At 38.1% G+C, this 22,831-nt stretch overlaps 1 protein-coding gene across 8 annotated transcripts in view; it reads right to left on the minus strand.

The window, feature by feature from the left end:
- The window catches only part of CCDC88A (coiled-coil domain containing 88A), a 196,135-nt gene that overhangs the window by 30,183 nt on the left and 143,121 nt on the right, over nucleotides 1-22,831 (minus strand). For 6 of the 8 annotated variants that reach the window (XM_063443993.1, XM_063443992.1, XM_063443987.1 and 3 more), the window contains exons 16-25: nucleotides 20,452-20,579; nucleotides 17,740-17,881; nucleotides 16,549-16,722; nucleotides 15,576-15,737; nucleotides 13,330-13,607; nucleotides 11,911-12,054; nucleotides 7,194-7,380; nucleotides 6,542-6,687; nucleotides 5,841-5,933; nucleotides 4,763-4,977 (exon numbers count right to left, since the gene is read on the minus strand). In XM_063443993.1, the coding sequence (XP_063300063.1) occupies nucleotides 4,763-4,977; nucleotides 5,841-5,933; nucleotides 6,542-6,687; nucleotides 7,194-7,380; nucleotides 11,911-12,054; nucleotides 13,330-13,607; nucleotides 15,576-15,737; nucleotides 16,549-16,722; nucleotides 17,740-17,881; nucleotides 20,452-20,579 (1,669 nt within the window). The remainder of the gene's footprint in view (nucleotides 1-4,762; nucleotides 4,978-5,840; nucleotides 5,934-6,541; nucleotides 6,688-7,193; nucleotides 7,381-11,910; nucleotides 12,055-13,329; nucleotides 13,608-15,575; nucleotides 15,738-16,548; nucleotides 16,723-17,739; nucleotides 17,882-20,451; nucleotides 20,580-22,831) is intronic. The other 2 variants (XM_063443986.1, XM_063443988.1) reach the window with 2 other exon arrangements.

Consider the following 22,831-nt stretch of genomic DNA (forward strand, 5'->3'; position numbering starts at 1 on the left):
CTGGATATTTTGGGGGCATTTGTTATACAAAGAAATGTATATGTAAATTCACATGTATGTGTGTATGCAGAGTTCTCCTAGATTAACTTGACAGATATGCTATCCATCTCCCACTCTGGTAAACAACTGTAGCTGTCACCCCTATGAGCAGGCCTCTTAACAGTCACAATTTTTAAAGTCTAGTTCTGGAGCCCTGGTTTTGTCCCTGGTGTCCCACATCCATGGCGGGTGGGGTGAGCCACCAGTGACGCCATTAAAGGCATCACCTGTGACGCCACCTGTCCCAGTTTCATATCAAAGTTGGAAGGTATGCCTATGAGAACTCACCCCTAGCCTGCAATAATGTGTCCTCTTTTGGATAAAAAAAAAGTTATATAGGACAAAACAAAAAGTAAAGTATCACCTTACTGTATGGCTTTGAACTGAATTTTGCCAATTTTGGAGGGTAATGCCAGCCAACTAATTTCCTGGTGAGTGGTACCGTGCTGCCTGAGATTGGTGGGAGTTACAATTCTGGGTAGCAGCTACTTAGGATGCCATCATTAAAACGGCAGCAGGTATCACTTGGGAGTGTAACTCCCACTAATCTAAGGCAGACTAGAACATTATGCCCTGGCGTGCCTGATATTAGGGTCCCCAAACTGTTTAGATGTGGGCAGTGCTTTATGAACTATTCTTAAGGGACAGACCACATAAAATATAAATATATATATGTTCTGTATGAAACTGAGTCTACGGTGAATATTAAAACCATCTGCAAGGTTCTGCTAGGCAGCACATTTCCGGTGATGTAATTTTTGCATGAATCATAACCAGAAATGTAATGATCTGTTTAGTGGAAACTACAGCTGGCTATATTGTATAATGTGAGAACAAGACATTAGAAATAAAGGTATACAACGTTTTGTGTAGTATAGATATACTAAACAGGGGGGTGTAGGTGTACACTGGGTGGCAGGCTGCAAGGGGGTGCACAGAGCACCCTGCTTTGAGGCTGGGAGCGGGGATGTGATGCCACCCCAGTGCCTAGTCTCAGTACAGAGTGCTGGGAGCTGTGCAATCAGAGACCACAGTTATCATGTTCCACTCCAGCTCTCCACCCAGCAAAGGTAGGAAAAGGGTGGCTGGGTGGACCTTATTATAATACAAAATAATTCAAATTTAAATTAATTATGTGTGAATGATTGTGTATAATATGTGTGTGTGCAATGATATCCAAATTGGAATGGAACAAGGAGACTTAACTGGAGCTATTTTCCTTGATTTTGCCAAGGCCTTTGACGCAGTAGACCACGACATTCTTTTGCAAAACCTTAAAAACTCAGGCATTGGTGATCGTCCGCTAACCTGGTTTCGATCACATGTTTCAGACCGATTGCAATGTGAGGCCATTTCTGATAGCTCCTCCCTCTCCCAGTCCCGTGTGGTGCTCCCCAAGGCTCCATATTCGGCCCCCTGCTATTCACATTATTTATAAATGATCTGTCTAACGTCTCCAAATCCTCAACTGTACACATGTACGCAGACGACACTGTAATCTACGCTAGTAAACCCAATCTACAGCAGCATTAGGCTGTGCTCCAAAATCAACTCACATAGGTAGAAAAGTGGATAGCGGTTAACAAACTCTTCCTAAACACTGACAAAACTGTTACAATGATCTTTGGAACTGTACCTACATTATGTAAACTACAAAATCAACAACTGTGTATCAGAACAAATTCAAATAGCACACTGACAGCAGTCTGTTCTTTCAAATATCTAAGTATGTTGCTACACTCCAATTTATCATTAGGCCTTCATATTAAAAAAAAAAATCTCTTTAAAGCTTTACCCAAAACTAGGTGCCCTGTACAGAAACAAATCCTGCCTAAGCCCTACAGTAAGGAAACAGATGCTAATGCCGGTCATTGATTATGGGGATGTAGTGTATGCACCCGCACCGCAAACCCACCTTAATAAACTTAATACGTTATATAATTCGTTCTGCCACTTTGTACTAGAATGTAATTACTTTACCCACCACTGTGACATGTTAAAAGAGCTAAACTGGCTGTCGCTGGAATCCCAATGCACTCTTCAACTTTTCAGCCTTGTGCATAAGAGCATTTCTGGGAAGCTCTCACCAGCTGTTCCCACCACCTATATCCTCTGATCCAGTACTAGCACGATATTTAGCATACCACAATACAAAAATAAAGTGGCTCGATCCTCATTTTCCTACAGAGCAGCGCAATTATGGAATAACCTCAGGGACACAGTCAAATCTTCATTCAATCTAAAATCTTTTAAGAGATCTATGGCACAGAATGCACCTGTCATGGTTAAATATATTTTTTACCGGTTATGTATTAAATTTATATATGTGTGTGTATATATATATATATATATATATATATATATGTATATGTATATAGTTTGTATATTGTATTTTTGTAATATTGTATCCTATTGTAACAATGCAATGTTTTGTGGACCCAGGACATACTTGAAAATGAGAGAAATCTCAATGTATCCATCCTGGAAAAATATTCTATAAATAAATAAATTGCAACTTGCAGAGGATTCTGGTGAGTAGATTCACATTTGCCAATTACCCGCCAGGAACAACGCAACAACTTCATGTTTGAAAAGTTTGCCAATATATACACATTTCCATAATTATTTGGACAGCAGAATGTAGAGACAAAATACGCCATTAAAACAGGACTCTCCTGTTATGTATAACAGAATCCCTTTAGCTGTGAGTGTAGAAGGCAGGATCTATCAAGGAGATCTGTCACACACATCTGTGAGAAGGTTACAGCAAGCAACAAAATCACTGACATGCACACTCTTTGCCTCTCCCAATTGTGCCCAGATTTCACACCTCCGTGTTCTGGAGATGCATATGTGCATTTGGATTTCGCTCCCTGAACAAACACAAGTTTGAGAAATCACAGCAAAGGTATGTAATTGAACTGGGTGTGTGCTACAATGTTAAATAGTTTTCATTTTACTGCTCAATATGCAGTCTGCAGAGGTAATTTAAATGGACACTATAGTCATCAAAACAACTTTAGCTTAACAAAGCAGTTTTGGTGTATATGATGCCCCTGCAGTCTCACTGCTCAATATTCTGTCATTAAGGAGCTAAATCACTTTGTTTATGCAGCCCTAGTCACACTGTCCTCCATGTGACTTGCACAGCCTCATTAAACCCTTCCTGTAAAGAGTCATCTCATGCTTACACTTTCTTTATTGCAAACTCTGTTTAATTTAGAATTGCTTATCTCTTGCTCTGCTAATAGCTTGCTAGAAACTGCAGGAGCCTCCTGTATGTGATCCAAGTTCCATTTAGAGAGCAGGAGATAAAAACTTTTAAAGTAAGCTACCATCTGATTAAAGATGAAATCATGTTGTTTTCATGCAGGTTGTGTCAGTCACAGCCAGGGGAGGTGTGACCAGGGCTGCATAAACAGAAACAAAAGCCCAAATGGCAGATACTTGAGCAGTGAGATTTCAGATGCATGATTTATACACCAAAACTGCTTCATTAAGCAAAAGTTGCTTTAGTTGCTATAGTGTCCCTTTAATTTTATAAATACATCTGTTTACGGTCTCCTAACACTAGAAGTCTAACTTTTTACTAACAAACACGCTATCAAATATTAGAACCTAAATTGTGATAATTCCACTTTAGATACTTTGCTTTAAATTGAAAGCAGGTGATTCAAGCAGCCTGCTTTGTGCTAGTATCAAACAATGCTGGTTGATTAACATTCTCCGGACTTTGTCTATACGTGACCTTTTTCTTCCTTAACAAAATATATCTGATGCAAACATAACGCACAAAGACTTAAAAAGAATTCCCTCAAAAAGCAGAAAAAATAAATCTGAAGTAGATTACACATGAGGAACAAGTTAACATACTGATTACACAGCAAAACCACATTATAAAACATGTGTATGACATACATTGCTCTGGAACAATTAATCTGTATGCCAAAGACAGAAAATGAGTACTTATGAGGACATTAACAATATGTAAAAATAGACAAAATCCAATACCTCACTAACACAAGCAATAAATATAGACAGTATATCAGTAGCCTTGTGTCCAATAAAATATAAAGGAAAACACAAACATCATTGTTAAAAAATACATACATACATTTATAAAAGAGTATAATAACATTTGTTGCTAGTTTCAATCAGCGTATAATTGTTCTTACCCAACTAAATGTTACTTATTTGATCAGGTTTGGAGGGATGAAGGGCTAGATGGGAACGGAACCTTTGAACCTCGCATAATACAGATAGAGCACTACACACAGAGATGTGTCACCGTTTTAATTTATAAGTAGAGTTAAAAGAACCAACCAAATAACGGACACCATTATCTATATGCTCACAATAACCGCAGAAATGTTGGTTTGATCCCATAATTGCATCATTTAATTAACCAAATGGATGTACCTATGATCTATGTTAAATACCCCTCTGTCACTTGAGTTATGAATTCTGTGTATGACTTAGCGTCCCATGAGGACTTTTTAGTCAGGGTCTCACAAATCATCATGGGAATAGAAGTTCAAGTAAGTGCCTTACAGATGTCCAATGGCTGTGATGGGGAACTGTTAGTTGTCTGGGTTTTAAGAACTATGTTTCCCATGCTGATATAACAGCTGGACGCCCAATGGTTCATTCATCTATAGCTTGGAGCAATCAATGCAGGGAAACTGATGTATGATCGATAATAGGACAAAACCATAATACTCACTGCTGCTCTTCTTGGCACCGAGTGGATGTCCATCCTCGAGAGAATTTGAACCAATAGATGAACTATCTTGGCTGTCTTGCAGAGGAAGCTGTAGGAACCCTTCGCTGGACTCCGAACGAGAAGGTGCATGTGTGAGCGACCTCAGACGTTCTCGATTGCCATCTTTCTTAGACTTGATTAGCTTTCTCATTTTTAGCGTTATCCAGTTTCCTCTTCTTAAAAAGACATTTTCATTAAAAATAAAACGTAAACATTTCTAAACATAAGTGAGCTGCTCACTGTCCCCGAATCCCATATAAGCAAGCAACTGCAACATCTTCAACTCCATTTAAACACGGACCCTTGTAATAACTTAGTGTACTTAAAGAAACCCACCAAATGCAGTGTGATGATGGATGTTAGAGAGGTGAAATTAATTGATTAATGTTGGTAAATTTACATTAAAACATTTAAAAGGGTATGCGAAAAAATACCAGGCAGTAAAAAATTCGCACATATGTAAACGTATTGTCAAATTAGATAATTTAAAGACAAGTTTATAATTTATTTTTTTAATGCACTATTGATTTACAATAAAACTAAAAAGTACCTGATGAATACAAACTAGTTTAAAAACAGGTTTACTATTGGGAGCTGTGTGATACATTCAAACATCCACCCAGCACATTCCAGAGAGCATTTTTGCCGGGGAGCTCTGGGATACATTCACGCACACTGCACGTTGAGTCTAATTGCTGGGGAGCTCTGAGATGCATGCATGCACATCACACTTTATTGCTAGGGAGTTCGGTGATCAGATCACACACATCAGACATGTGGAGCTCTGTGACTTTATACATTTATAGAGTTTTCAATAACAGGAGCTATTGTCAAAGAGCTATGTAAGATTGTAACCATTTTGGGGCTTTGCACCTTATTAAACAGACCGTTAGCTTTGTAAATAGTGCTTAATAAATGGTTAATTTCTAATGAACTGATCCTGAAACATTGTGATAGATCGTGCAAAATTAGGAATTTATTAACCATTTAGGCTTTGTTTATTCAGGTCACTTCTCACATCTAGTTTTTATTAAGTTACCTTCTTGGAGGAGATGGCTCATAGAATTTGTACTGGTCCATGATCTTCTCTTCTAGTTTTTCTTTCTGACGGCGAAGCTCGTTCAATTTATCTCTACAAAAATAATAACTTACAATGTTTTTACCCCAGCATTCATCTCCATCTAACAGCTATCAGAGCTGGTCCATCTGAAAATAGTTTTTGCTCCACAAATGATAAACCTCACACTCCCTTGTATCCTGAAGCACATTTAAGACAATATATGCAACATGACTGAGGATTAGGCAGGGAAAAGGCTCTGAGAAGAGATATATCCAATTACAATTACAGCGCCAACATACTCCCCCACCGCTATACTATAGGTAAACAAAACCAACTATAAATTTCAACAAAACATGTTTGCTATACAGGAACAGTAGGTGAAGAGTGCCCAGCCCAAACAAACTTAAAATATAAAGTGATAAACTATATAAAAGTGGGCTCTATATAAAAGTGGACACCGGAGACATTTATGCATCTTGTCAACCAAATTTGTACTGGCTAACCTAAGGCTAACGAAAAGACTTCCATCATGTCCCAACTATGACGTACCATTTCCTAATGTTCTCTGAAGAAGAAGCCTAGTCTAAGTTTGGAGAACAGGTGCACTAGATCTGAATCAGTACATTTCTACAGGTCACAATTGTCCAAACACAATGGTAATGCCCATTGTCGGTACTTACATGTACTGTCTTTGCTCAACATGGAAAAGATCTTTGCTCTCCATGTTTTGCTCCAGCAAGGTCCTATTCTGCAACATTAATGTCTGTATCTGATCTAAGAGATGCCGGTTTTCTTCTTCCAAATTTCCCTTCAGCTGGCTCAAAAGCTATGCAAAAATAGAAGTAGTAAATATATATTATGAATTAACAGTTGCATTCCAAATTCAGATTCCACTGGAAGTTAATCCACATAACTAAATAATACATCACTTTATAGAACTATATTATATACTTACACACACAACAAAAATAAAACCAAAGTCCAATCAAACGTGGGACATGTGGGGACACTCTTTGTGCAGGTTTTCAGATTCAACATATTAAGCAAATAGAATGGGGATATTTGAAAACGGGTAATTGAAAAACAGAATATAGCAGAGACAAGAGATGATACATGAATTTGGAGAATAGCTTGTTTATGGATGTTTGACAACCCTTACTCTAGTCTAGAACATCAAAAGACCTGGGAGTGTCCCTTTTATCGAAAATAGAGATTTTCCCATTTGATTCCTTAGAATATGACGTGTTACATATTCACTTTAACTCATGAGTATGCCTTGTCATATGGAGAAGACCAAGCACCTTCAGAGATGTAATATCCGCCAAATCTCACCTCACATTGGTTATTGAGTTTAGTGGACGTTATATCCAGTTGTTGATATTGTTCCTTTAGTTTGGAAAATTCAGCCTCCAACCTGGTCTGTTCCAGTTTACCGTTGTTTAGCAAACTTTTCATGTTTTTATGGTCACTTTGGAGACTTTCATTCTCTCGCAAGAGCTGTCTGTAGGTATGGTTTAGCCTGGACGTATTTGGAAACAGAAAAATAAAAAGATGTTGGATCACATATGACGCATTTAGGAGAGAACCAAACAAGACTGATAATGATACAAAACATCAATATGAGGGATGCCAAACTTTTTATTCATCTAAACTCCTCTCACCTTTTGTCTTCTAGACCAGAGTTGCTAATTTTATATAGGGTGGGCCTTAAAACCCACCATAATAATCTCGACCTGGACTTTCTGTTACCCTGCCGTGTTTTACATTAACGTAGCAATCATATAAAGTTGGTCAGAAGTCTGGTTTAAAGATACTGGTTAAGGAGTTGCTTCAATGGAAACACTAGTATTTTACACACACTCTAGATAGATCCTTATCACCAGACTGTGAATTCTCTATGGCACTGGTTCTAAAACCAGTCCTTATGGCCCACCAACAGTCCAGGATTTATGTATTTCCCGGTTTTATTCCAGTGGCGATACTAACAAAACCTGGACCCTTGGTGGGTCTTGAGGACTGGTTTGAGAACCACTGCTCTATGGACTATCCACTCCACAGAGAGTGTAAATGTAAAATATACAGTAACTTTAGTAAACTTGACTTTCAGCATCTACTACAGCTATGAATTAGAAAAAAAATAAAATCATGTAATTGGTTAATAAGGAATTTAAAATCAAATTGTGCAACCCTGGGAAATATACCGACTGTTAAAAAATAATGTACGAACAGTGTTTTTCTTCTTTTTAAATGTTCAGAGAATGCACATTATAACTTAGAACTAGAACTGCATTATTTTCTTTACACTTGGAATGTAATGCCTCTTGAACAAGGATCATGCATTCCAGCTCAATTGGGAATTACTAATCTCACACCCATGCTGAGAAAGATAAAAGACCTCAGATCTTTTGCACAAGGCTAAATTAGGAGGCACACATTTCCCTTTATAAGGTTCAGCCTGTTCTACAAATGTGGCATGAAATCTCAGCAAGCCAAACACACAGTTTAATTAAAATGATCTGTAGCTCTGCTTACTGGTGGTACAGCCATGAATTTAAAGGCACAGACTCCCCAAGGAGAACTCATTTATCACACAGAGGTTTAAAATAAAACATAGAATTAGTACATTTATCGATTCAGTATGTATTCGGGAAAAGAAACAACAACAAATAAAAAATAAATGGAGAGTTGATTACAAATATACAGAGGTGGGGATGTTAGGGCGAGATCAACAGAGATGAAGGAAGGTCAAGAGGGTTCTGATTGTACTTATAGTAATGCGCTCAGAAGAAATGAGAGTGGCACCAAACAAAATTTGTTCGGTCATTTGTTAATTTATTGACAGATATTCGTCTACATTCATTTTTCGATTTGTCCGAAAATGATGCACGTCTAAATTATAAACTATCCTTCAGTTTTATGAATTATACAAAACAAGCATTTTGATAGAAATATTTTTAATACCCAAAGATCATATCGGAAAACATTAAAAGAAAGTGTAAGTGGGTTTAAAGAGCGTAAATCATTTTTTTTTTCTTTTTTTTGCTAGCTTAAGTATAATTTTACTTCATTAGCCTAATCGCACGAAATTGTTTACATTTAATCAAACTGATTTTGTTTAACAACTAAAAGTGGTTTCTTGGTAGTTTTGATTAAACAATTCCCTTTTTGGCGTTCTGATAATCACCGTTCAAGCTGCTTGCTTCTTTAAGTCTAGAGACTGGCTACTGTTTATCTCCTCTCCACCTGTCCCAGGTAAAGTCAGTTACAGCAGCTACATCATGTAAATACAACCTAATTCTCGGCAGGACCCATTCATTGTGGGACAGAAAGTTCACCAAATTCTGTAAGTCACAAGTTGTCTAGCCCGCTAATGTGGAATATAAGGCAATGCCAGTCATGTAAAACATGCAAGCAAAGATGTAACAAAAATACTAGGGTCTACTGACAGTCTATGCCAGAGGCACATTTGGCATTCCAGGTGCTGTGGACTACATCTTCATTGATGCTTTAACAGCCATAAGGCTGTCAAGGCATCGGGGGAGATGTAGTTCACAACTTCTGGAGTACCATAGGTTGCCCATCCCTGGTTCTATGCCATCAGAACAACCTGTTCTCCCAGGATGGTTTTCAAAAATTGAAAAATCCACTTAATTAACAGTGGTTAATTAACTGCTAAATCGAGGACCTTTGGTCCTTCAAGGGTTAAAGAAGACATGATTCGGAGAAAACAAAACATGGCAAAAAAAAATAAAAAATTAATAAAATAAAAAAAAACACACAAAAAAACCCAGACACCAAAAGCGATATATTATTTTAAATCAGAAATGAAACCAAAACAATGACAGTGTTTTTACAAAGCAAGCCATGAAACATTAGAAGAGACACAGACAGAACATTTAATTCTCTCTTCCTGTAAATAAATGTGGCCTGTCGTTCCTCCTCTCCCTTTATGTGAAATATTCAATATGACTCAGGCCGTGGTTTAAAAGCCAAAGGAAACAGCAGCTGTATGATATAAGCTCCTAAATAAATCACACGCGTGTAAGACACTGCGTCCCGCTGGCCTTCTTGCTCTCCGCTGGAGATGCTACATTTATTTATTGTGATAAGCAAGAAAACAACCAGCATGAGATGCGTTATTAGCAAAGTGTTACACTACGAGTACCAAGTCCTGGTGGAAACAGCACCTATGGCAGCAAACGGCTCATTACCGTGATAGGTTCGGGAAATAGGAGGATTTTGCAGTGTATAGATTCATTTATTTCGACATTCTCACATGCATTGCATCTTTTATGATTGGCACCACATCCACTTGCACACCTATCTTTACATCTCTGTATATCTCACTCCATCAAGATTTACATCGAGCTGATTATTCAGTCTTAATGTCGTCTCATTGGCTGGCCCCTCACAATATATCACTGCAGCTCTACCCCTCACTCAAATGCATCACAGAGACACTCCATATGTTATGGACTACATCTCCCATAATGCTTTTTCAACCATTATATGCTGGCAAAGCATCATGAAAGTTGTAGTCCACCACATCTGGAGTGCTGAAGGTTGTCTATCGCTGCTCTAGATACAAATGCATACCTCCCAAGTGTTTATATTTAGGATGGACAGTCCCTATTTTGGGCCTGAATCCATCTGTCCCTCTTTTCTAGGAGCTCCATATTGTTGGTGTCTGAGTGTATAACAGAGCTCCACAGCAATAATACTCTGTCTTTAAAGTACAATAAATGTGCTTAAAGGAGCACTATAGGGCCAGGAAAACAAGCTTCTATAGGGCACTATAGGGTTATTAGGTCCCCGCCTCCCGCTGGGCTGAAGGGGTTAAAACCTTCAGCCACTTACCTTAATCCAGTGCCGGGCTCCCTCGGCGCTGGTGACCTCTCCTCCCGCTGCCCCCGCCAGAGCCACGTGCACATTCAAACCGCCCATAGGAAAGCATTACTCAATGTACTTCCAGCATGTCTAGAATTGCGGAGCGGCCTCTAATGGGTGTCAGGGAGACAGCTTCTAGAGGCTGGATTAACCATCAATGTTTACAGCTGCAGGGTTAAAACTAGGGGGACCTGGCACCCAGACCACTTCATTGAGCTGAAGTGGTCTGGGTGCCTATAGTGGTCCTTTAAAGACCAGTCTGTGTAAAGAACGATGCACTGTTCGTTGTTCTAAATTACATTTTAGCTGCATAAACGGTTAGTAAGTCACCAAGAAATTCTCAGGACAACCCTGACCCTGACTACACCCCTCCACTTACATCCCCAAAATTAAACTGTCCTTCTTTGTCCATTGGAAAAGTTGGGAAGTACGGAAACACTTGTATGGCACATGTCCAAACAGAAGTAGAAACACAATAAAAAAAACAAGTTGTATTTAGATAGGACACAAGTAGATTCACTGAGAAGCATGTATTTCATATTTTATCACATTTTAATTTATGATAACATAAAAACTATTTGTACTAGTTGAATTTGCTGTCTAGGTACCAATACATACTGGGTCATTAACAACTCTTTAGTATATATAAAAACAAAACAAAAAAACACAGCAATAACAAAATATTTTTTTCCATAAGAATAAATAAATATTTTTTTTAAAATACAGACGCTCCTCAGTTACCGACCGGGTTCTGTTCTTACAAATCGGTCGTAAAACAAATTGGTCAGTACGTGAGAATGCGATATAGAGCATGCACACCAGTGCAGCTCTATGTTCGGGGACATTTCACCGAACATAGTCAAGTGCACCAGAGCAGGAAATCCCTCAAATCTTTGTTCGGGGACATTTCCCTGAACATAGACAAATGCACCAGAGTAGGGAATCCCTCTACTCATGTTCGAGGAATGTTCCCTGAAAATAGATTTGAGGGATTTCCTGCTCTGGTGCACTTGTCTATGTTCTTTTCTATGTATAGATCAGCTCTCTAATATGGGGAATCCTTCGAATCCCTGCACTAGAGGACTGGTCGTAAGTCCGAGTAGTCGTTAAAGAGGTCAGTCGTAGAGTGAGGACCACCTCTACTCTAAGCAAAACTACTTACCTCTCATGTTCCTCTGTAAGTCTCTGGTAGTCCGAGGATAACATTTCGTGTTGTTTATTTTCCTGTAGCATCTTTCCCTGCTCCAGTTTAAGGGCTTTTTCCAGCTCCTCTAATTGGCCTTTTTGTTTGAGCAACTGGTTGTACCTGATAAAAAAAAATTGTGAGAAAGTTATCAGGAGACAAAGAGAGACTGTAACAGCGGCAGAGAGAAAGAGACGTAGCCAGATAGAGCAATGTAATGAGAGCGAGAGAGATAAAAACAGGAAAAACGACAAATAAATAGGCAGAGACCCGATTAATTACAGTTCGCCATGTACCCTTGTCCTTTAATGAAATTTTAGATGTTTCGCGAACATAAGGCTGGATTTAGTAATAACCCAAGTTGTAAATAAATAAATAAATGTCCAGACAAGTTTGACTTCATTACATTTAGATCGCTGCAACCTTTATAGAGAAAATGGAATAATAGGGTTTTTGTTCTAAACACTGTTCCCACTTCCAACAAACTTGTAATAATGCTGTTTTTGGCTCAAATACAGTGTTCAATCCAAGAAATGAAATTACACCAACTCAAAGCATTCATTTTCTTTCGTTACTGTGATTTATAAGAGAGTCTTTAAACTGATTACAAGTGCTGAGGTAATGCACTCTGAAAGACGGCAGACGCGGAGGGGATGAACGCCAATAACCAGCCTAGTCTGTGCTTCTGTTACTCTGTCTATAATTCAGCAAGATAATGGAAAAATTAAATGCGGGTTAGGACCTACAGAGGAGCACGACATTAAAGGGACATTATAGTCACCAGAACAACTACAGCTTAATGTAGTTGTTCTGGTGAGTATAATAGCTCCCTTCAGAGATTTTCATGTAAACATGGCCATTTCGATAAGGTCACAAAGGGGGCGGAGCCAACGCTGGTGGACCTGCGGGGCGCTGGAAATAAGGCAAGCCACCTAAATGTACATGCTTGTGTTCCTGACCCTATAGTGATCCTTTAAAAATATAGGTTACATGTTATTTATATAGGGAAAAACGACACAAACTCAAACTGGAAAACAAACAACAAAACATACATCATAACAGTCACAACTCCATTCACTGCGCGCATTTACATTAAAACAGCCCCAACAGCACCTAGACAAGGGGCAGGCAACCTTCGCCACTCCAGATGTTGTGGACTAGAGCATTATGGTAAATGTATTTCACAGCATCTGGGGTGCCGAATGTTGCCTACCCATGACCTAGATGGGGGAAAATAGGTTCTACCCTACTTATTGTAGCACTGGACAATATGTTAGTAGGATGTAATGTTTTTCTTTTTTACCATATAAAGTAATGATAATTAATGCTGTGTGATGATTGGTTGCGCTATACAGCAGACTTGCAATAGAATTGTTTGGAACACAGATTCACATGTACCTGTCCTCGAGGTCTTTGTGTTCCACTTCCAGATTTTTATGTGCAGATTTAAGGCTGCCGTGCTTGGAGATAAGAGATTCGTACTCTGACGCTTGACTTTCGTGCACGTGTGCCAGTTTCTCGTGGTCTTTAACCAACAGATCGTACATTGACTTCAGCTCCTCTCGTTCTTTCACAAGAGATTCATATTCATTTTCTAAGCTAGACTGCTGGATAAGGAGCTGGGAATTTTGGTTCATAAGTGATGTGCTCTGCGAATTAAGAGTTGAGTTTTCAACCTGCAAATACAAGATACGCACACATTATGCCAGATATACATATATTATTTTGCTTAAGGCGAAGAGCTTTTCATGATCTTTTTCTCAAACTCTGCTGTACAAAGTGACAACAGCAACTCAAACCAAGGAAAAGGAAATGAGAAAAATGTAAAATAACATTTGCTTTTTTTTGTAGCCTCAAAGCCCCATGCAAACCATCCTGATAAATCTAGGCTATTTAAAAAAGTTTAAACATTTGGGCAAACTTAAACTAACCATATTTAGATAATATCTTTTATGGAAATTTAGGATATCTAATTTTTTCCCATTCTATACACTGATGAGATGTGTGGAGGGTCAGTGGTAGGGTACTCCCCACCATGTACACAATCTCATTGATGTGGTCTGGGTGCACGGTCTCTGTCCCCTTAGTCCTGTAATATAACACATTGCAGGTTTTTTTTAATATATTTTTTTATTTGCAATTTTCAATACCGGTGTACAGTAATACATGAATATGACATAGTCTGAAACAGCATTAGGCATCATAAGGTACTCAAGGTAACATAACATATGGTTCTCTATAGCCCATGCTGTACGAACAATAAACCAGCGTTTTCTATATGCAGATAAGTGGTATCATAACAATAGCAACATGAACAGGGGTTGGGGTGAGGGATAGGTGTAAACATGGGGTAGGTGGGGGGGAGATGGAAAGATAAGTCACTCCTTGCAGACTATTGTAATATAACTCGCTCATAAGGTGTATGTAACATGGTCAGTGCCATGATCACAGTAGTCGGAGTTGTGTGATCATCTCAGGAGAATGCATCAATTTACTACCATGGTGAGTACTATATTTACCCCGATAGGAAGCTGAAAGGTATGGGTGGTGCATCTCCGTTACAGACATTCGAGAGAAATTTTTATTTTTGTGTACATATGCTAGTGGTGTTGTTGCTTTGTGGATTTTAGAGAGGTAGGACTCCCACAACGCCCAAGCTGGCAATAGAAATGTCTTCGGGGGTAGGTGTTTCCATGCGATCATCTCATATTGTCTAGTTAATTCTATGGTTTAGACACATTGGGTGGCCGTTGGTATGTCTGGGTTTCGCCATAGTCTGCTAATAGCTGTAAAGGCGGCAACGTGTATATGGTAAATAAGATATTTGCGGTCTTTGGCAAGACCCTTTGGAAAGAGGTGTAGTAGGTATATCTCAGGGAGTCTTGGTAAATGCATTCCTGAGCACTCATGGATGATCTCTTCTATGTCTGACCAGAATTTGGTTATTTTTGAGCATGACCACCAGATATGGGTCATCGTCCCTGGTTCTGATAGGCAGCACCAGCATGTATCACACAGGCCCGGGTTGCTGTGTTTTAATTGTGTGGGTACCAGGTACCATCGGTAAGGAATCTTTCTTGCGAGCTCCGTATGGGAGGTGCACATTGATAAGCTTTTGAGTGCCATAAATATTTTTTGCCAATGACTCTCTGGAAGGGAAATGTCTAGTTCCCGTTCCCATGCTCTAACAAAGGTAAATGTCCGGGGTCCTGTTGTGGAGCAGTTTTTGGCATATAAGAGAGATCAATTTTTTTTCCATGTCCGTCAGCTGTAGACCATTTACAGTGTTGTAGGATAGCACACGTTGTGTTTTTGATTGAGACCGGCAGGGGAGATCGCAGGATCCCCCCGTCGGCTCTGCTCTAAGCCTCCATGGGCCGGTGGGGAGATCAAAGATCTACCTCACCGGCTCACAGCAGCATGGAGGGAGGCAGGAGAGGACGTGAAACGTGGCTTTGTGCTGTAAATACTGCCATGTATCCTCTTTAGCTGCCTCTGTGCAATCTTTTTGAATGGCCTTGGTAATACACACATTCTTCAATAACAGCGTAATTAATGAGAAACTGCCAGGAGCATCATGATAGTCTGAGACAGCTCTGCTAAATTATAATATAATAATCGTACTACATCCCCACAAATATTACCTGCAGTTTAGCATTCTGTGTCTGAAGAGTTGTATTCTGCTCCTGTAAGGAAATTGCTTGCTTCTGAAGGGTCAAAATTTGTGCTTGTAAATTGTCATTTTGGTTTTCCAGTTGTTTCAGCTGTGTTTTCAGTGCTTGCTTCTCTGCCTGCAAAGTAGCATTCTTTAGGAGGTGGAGAGGGAAGAAACGGAGAGAAATTAGAAGTTAGAATTTCTAGGAAATGTCAGACTAGGCATCAGTTATAGTCACATGGCAGGAGATGGTTGTATGTTGATGTGAGAAGTAACATCAATGGGTTAAAAAAAGAAGAAGAAGATACCATGACAGGCAGTGATCGCATGGACAAAATTGTCTGTATACACACCTGGAAGGTACATGAAAGCCCATCTTTTTATTACCGTTAATTAGCTTTCACTATATATTAGCGTTCTATATATCATCATTTAGCATCTACAGCTACCAAAGCACTAATCCCCTTGAAGACATGTCTCTTCTGTGTTTAACCATGTACCTTCCCCATCACATTGATAAAGTAGCTGGTTGGAGAAAATCTATATAAACTCTACGTACAAAGGTTGAACTTAACAGACTTACGTTTATTCACCCTAAATTACTATGTTACCATTGTCTTTTTCATGGTTTTAATTCAAAGCTTTACTGAAATTCATAACTATTAAAAATGACAAAATCAATTCAATTTGTCAAGGCCAATAATTAAAAATAAAGTCTGACACTCATTGATAATGTGAATAAAGTTCTAGACTGGCTTGTGCTTGATACATACAGGCGTATTTTGTTCAGGTTTCAGTTATATTTTGATTATTCCATGTTCCGATGTTAAGATTAAGTTAAACAGAATGTTTAGTTGTGAACTAAACATAACCTCTAAGGAGTCAGTAGATTAATAACCATGTGTCACTTATAGCAAGATTTAACAAAAACATCTGTAGAAGGCAACCTAAAATCTGCTTACATTTCTCTCAATTTCTATTAAGCGATCCTTGATTTTCAGAAGCTCCCTCGTGGTCTCCTGACTCTCCCTCTCCCATTTCGTCACAGGCATATGCTCGTCTTCAGGCCTGTGAGAACTCTGAACTAGTCGTTCCTCCTCTTGTCTTTGCTTAAGTGCTTCGTAGTTCTTTTTCACCTATGAGAAAATTTAAGATGAGATAATAATAAAATACTGAGGACTGTTGTTAAAGGATCACTATAGTGTCAGGAAAACAAACTCGTTTTCCTGACACTATGTCATCCTTGGGGGACCCTCACCCTCTAGGTCCCCCTCCCGCTGGGCTGAAGGTGTTAAAACCCCTTCAGCCACTTACCTTTATCCAACGCCGGGCTCCCTCGGCGCTGGTGACCTCTCTTCCCCTGCAAACGTCAGCTCCCGAGTGGAGCGGAATGCGCATGCGCGGCAAGAGCCGTGTGCACATTCTAACAGTCCATAGGAAAGTATTCCTTAATGCTTTCCTATGGACGTTCTGCACGCTGGATGCAAATTTTGGATTCACCCGGCTATGTAAACATAGCCTGAAACGGATATGTTTACATCTGAAGGGTTAAAACCTGAGGGACCTTGCACCCAGACCACTTCATTGAGCTGAAGTGGTCTGGGTGACTATAGTGTCCCTTTTATTATAAAGCTCAGCAACCAAACCTCACACATTATGAGCCTCTGTTTGTAAAGTGGATAACAATTTATTTCTAAAAGGATTTAGCACTTCGATTTTGCTCTACTACAATTAATGACAACTTTAGAAATTAACAGTTTTACCATTTAAAAAGCATTTGTATATTCTGTACCTCATCATTGACTTATATAGTGTATTTATCTTATTTTAGCTGTTCAATGGTTTTTAAAAAGCTCGATAAAGATTTGTCATTAAGCTTTCCAGTGGATTGTTGAGACATTCTAATTGGCTGCTGACATCACATGTCCTTTATCTACTAGAAACTGCTATCGACTTAAATCGTAAAAAGTGATTCAAGATGGCTCCCTCCTCTATAACACACAGTCAAACCTTCAACTGGGAGTTAGAGGAAAATTAACTTAAGTTTTATTAGTTAAATAATATTAATCTGCTTAAATAACTGCTTTAACTGATTAATGTAATTTGAGTAAATGAGTAGAGCGTAATAAATTATGAAAATACCCATCACTTACAGTTTTAAGTTCTTGACGAAGTTGCTGGTTGAAATTTGTCGACTCTTCCAATCTAGCTTCAAGAGATGCAATTTTTTCCTCTTTGATTTCAAGAGTTTTCTTCAAGGTTGATTCTAATTTTGACTCCAAAAGCTTATATCTGCTGTTTAACAAGATGGAAGGCATATGTGTTTTTAATAGCCGCAAGCATGCATGCAGAACATCAAAATTACTCCTTCAAATAATTATAGATTGGCATCATTTTTTTTTTTAATAAGATTGAATAAATCTAAATGACTTATCCAATGTGTGTTACAAACCGCCGTGAGGAGTCTAAGACTATCTATATCTAACCTTGCTTTAAAGCCACTAAACTATTTACACCTTCTAATAGGTCGCGCTAGGTACAAATAGATGAGTGGTAACAATGTAAAATAAATAAATAAAAATATAAAAATATAAAATAGAACAGGATCAGAAAGAATCGGAATAAAATTGTTAATATTGATATATATATCCACTTACATACACTTTAACAGTAAGTCATGGAACAGTTATAATGAATAGTCCCAATATTTAATAGTCTGCTTGTATATTCCAATGAATAAGTCGAAGGCTTGATATACAAGAATTTCCAATGAAGAGAATGGATCTTCTAATTCATCGGGTGTCTTGACTCCGTGGTGTACATGGAAAGATAAAGCAAAGAAACTCCAATAGTGCAAACTGAGGGCCAATAAGAGCAGGATGAATATAGGAGAGGTATATTACTCACCTATTATTGAGCATAAACCAGCTCAAGTATAATAAGCATTCAGTGGCGTCTGCCCCCCACTGGCGGGATAAGGTGAAGATAATTCCTCGGTATAAAAAAAGGGGAAGAAAAACAACCAAATATAGTGCTCACTGTGGATATGATAAAAATAAATATAAACAGTAGAAATGCAGGTACTCACATTTGGATGAGCAGGATATACTGCTCAATCTATTCGTTTGGGTGGTATAGTCCCCACCTAGGATTCTTTAGCAGGTATCAGCTTCACAGTAGTATATGACCAGATAAAATAAATAAATAAATAAATAAAGGATATATGGCAAAAATAATTCTAGGTAAAACCAATATTCCTTTAATAAGATAATAAATATATAAAATTAGCCAATATATTTATTATCTTATTAAAGGAATATTGGTTTTACCTAGAATTATTTTTGCCATATATCCTTTATTTATTTATTTATTTATTTATTTTATCTGGTCATATACTACTGTGAAGCTGATACCTGCTAAAGAATCCTAGGTGGGGACTATACCACCCAAACGAATAGATTGAGCAGTATATCCTGCTCATCCAAATGTGAGTACCTGCATTTCTACTGTTTATATTTATTTTTATCATATCCACAGTGAGCACTATATTTGGTTGTTTTTCTTCCCCTTTTTTTATACCGAGGAATTATCTTCACCTTATCCCGCCAGTGGGGGGCAGACGCCACTGAATGCTTATTATACTTGAGCTGGTTTATGCTCAATAATAGGTGAGTAATATACCTCTCCTATATTCATCCTGCTCTTATTGGTCCTCAGTTTGCACTATTGGAGTTTCTTTGCTTTATCTTTCCATGTACACCACGGAGTCAAGACACCCGATGAATTAGAAGATCCATTCTCTTCATTGGAAATTCTTGTATATCAAGCCTTCGACTTATTCATTGGAATATACAAGCAGACTATTAAATATTGGGACTATTCATTATAACTGTTCCATGACTTACTGTTAAAGTGTATGTAAGTGGATATATATATCAATATTAACAATTTTATTCCGATTCTTTCTGATCCTGTTCTATTTTATATTTTTATATTTTTATTTATTTATTTTACATTGTTACCACTCATCTATTTGTACCTAGCGCGACCTATTATTTTGTTTTTGCCATTTTTCCTTTGAGGTTATTAGAGGGAACCTCATACCCATAGGTTGCAGCTTTCCATTTGTTCACCTTCCTATCAGATCACTCAGCGCTGATCCAATTCCTATTTTCTATTTACACCTTCTAGCTAGCTCAATAAAAGCATTGTTTAAAGTTATTGATTTAAAAAAAAAAAAAAGTGTTCCCTTTGGCCTTTATTTAGGCTGTTGGCAGTTAGTCACACTCCAGTGAGAATGTAGGGAATTATCAAACATATATTAAAACAATATAAATTAATTTATTGTTCATTTCCGCTATGTTTTTGACTAAGATATATGAACATACAAGGTATAACTGGGTTCTAGTTCTTAAGGGATGGAAATGTGCTTATGTCATCAAAATGCACTAATCACAGGGTATACACTCGCGATAGTTCCACAATATTGACCAGCACACGCAACCATAAATGACCAATAAAATCCTGTACGACGAGTATTATTCATGCAGGTCTCTGCTAAAGTGAATCTTTAAGTGGTCACTCTAATCAATCTATTCTAGATTTTTAATTATGCTCCTGCTCAGTACTGTGACTCTAGTCTTACTTCCATTATGTAGTGATTCAGGTTTCCAGAACAAAAGGTCCCCACTGTCTGCCATTCATCAAACATGCATATAAAAACCAGGAAGTTAGTCACGTTATTGCTTCCTTTTATGGAGTCCATTACAGCTATCTTACTACTTCAGGAGAACATGCAGATGGACCCTTTTGGCTCTTTGTCAAGGACTCTGCTGTCTAATAGCTGTGCCCAGATTACCCTTTACCTGTCATCAGTAGACTGTTCGTCATGAAGGAGGCGCTCTTTGTTTAACCCAATCTTCTCCAGTTCGTGTGCTAGTTTTTCAAGGTCGTTATTTGTCTGTTGTGTTTTCAGCTTTTCATTCACCAGATCCTGTAGGTTTAAAGACAGCAGATGTTCACAGTACTGAAATATTAGAGTACAACAAAAATAAAAAAATAAATAAAAAAAGTATTGAAAACTAACATCTTTGACAGCAGTTGAGCTGCTGGAATAGTAGTACAGAGCAGGTATGTGTAGATGGTATGTGGACATAGAAATTTGAGATACGTTGGAGGTTGAAATTTATTAGTTATGCTTTATTTGTCATTGTGTTGTTTAACTCTAAAGTCACAAGCCAGGTTTAAAAGCCCACCAACTAATTCCACATATCAATGAGTGAATTTTAGTGTCCACAACAAAAGCACCTTGGCAGGGATTAAATTATTTATTGTTTATATGTACATTATGGAACTTTATGCAGAAGAATATTTTTATCTGTGATTTGTTCTATTTAGGCATTTGGTTTTCTTTCGTTGCAGTGTGCCAAATATTTTATATTGGAGAACTGCACCAATGTCAACCCACGGTAAGCTTACTAGAATGACAACTCAAAGCCGGACAGCTGCTTCAAACAGTTGTGATGAATTAAAATGGCCAACAGTTGTGCTCTTAGCTTCCTTCCTTAAACATAATATTTTTCTTTTAAGCGGATACATTTTCCTTGTTACTACTACAAACCATCATTTCCTTTTTTTTTTACATTCAGGATTTCCCTTAAATTCAGGGATTTTAGGGGGGGAAAAAAAAAGAAGAAAATAATGAAAACGAAGGAGAAAGCTGCAATTCTTTCTTCAGTCCAGAGGGGAGATTTTTTTTTTTTCACGTAGTTCGTTTGTTTATATGGAATTTCACTGAATGATTGTTACATATAACTGTAACGTGAATGAGAAATCTAAGCATTAAAGGGACACTGTAGTCACCAGAACAACTACAGCTCATTATATTTGTTCTGGTGAGTATAATTATTCCCTTCAGACTATTCGCAGTAAACACTGTGTTTCTTAGAGAAAAGGCAGTGTTTACATTACAGCCTAGGGATACCTCCACTGGTAACTCCCCAGATAACTACTAGAGGAGCTTCCTGGGGCAGTGCTGCACAGTGTGAATGACATTCAGTGTCTCCACCCTCTGCATGGAGGCACTGAATTTTCCTCATAGAGATGCGTTGATTCAATGCAGGAGTTGCGGATTGGCCATGATAGCATTTGCCTCCACCCTCCAGCCAGTCTCCTTGGCTGAGATAATCAGAATTGATCATTTCAGCCAATCAAGTGCTTTCCTATGGTAAAGTATTGTGATTGACAGAGATCATCACTTCTGACGAGGTCAGCCAACGTGGCAAATCGGGTGCAGAGCCAGCAGCAGATTTTACTATTTTTAAGGAGGCAAGGAGGGCTAGAAAGTGTTTTTAACACTATAGGGTTTAGGAATACATGTTTGTATTTCTTACCCCATAGTGTTTTCTTAAATCAGTTCATCAGGAATCTGTGTTTCAACATGAATACTGGATGCACACACTGATCTCTTTTTAAGGAACAATATTACACTAAAATATATCATGTATGGATAGAAGTAAAAAATTGCATTAATCTGTGTGATACATTAAATTATATTACATTAGGCTGCTGTTAATGCTCATGAATATTTGCAAGATGTATAGGGAGATCAAGCAGATTTCTGTATGTGACCTGATCGGTACAACCCCATGCTGAGCCAGTTATCTTCTGCAGACATATTACCGGTCACAATCGTAAACAATGTCCACATAGATTAGTGGTTTCTAAACCAGAATTAAGACAGACTGAAATCTCCAGAGGACTCCAGAGAAACCAAGGAAAGGTCATTATTTTTAGCAATCACTGGATTAGTCCTTCACTGAAAGCCAAGCCTAACCATACTTTTACCATTACCGTTAATGTTAAAAATAATGCAATAAAATTAATGCCATATAAAATATTCATAATCCTGAAGGCATGCATTTGGGGACAAAATGCCATCTCTAAGATCTGGAGACTTTTATAAACCAAATAATCGTCAATATAATTGGTTATGAAGATATCTCCAATATCCATCAATGACTTGGCGTTTTAAGTCATTTATATTAAAAATCATTATTTATTTATTAATTTATTAATTGAGGGGGAAGGCTGCCCAGAATTGGTGGGAATTTGGCTATAGCGGCTCTCTAACTAAGCTATCCTTAATTCAAACTCTCTTACTAATATGACTAGGCAGCAGGTGGAAAGAGATATAACATTATACTAGCACTCACAGAGTGTGTGGGTTCTAAATAAATTCAAACT

The sequence above is a fragment of the Pelobates fuscus genome, chromosome 2 (genome assembly GCF_036172605.1).
Source record: "Pelobates fuscus isolate aPelFus1 chromosome 2, aPelFus1.pri, whole genome shotgun sequence".
NCBI lineage: Eukaryota > Metazoa > Chordata > Amphibia > Anura > Pelobatidae > Pelobates > Pelobates fuscus.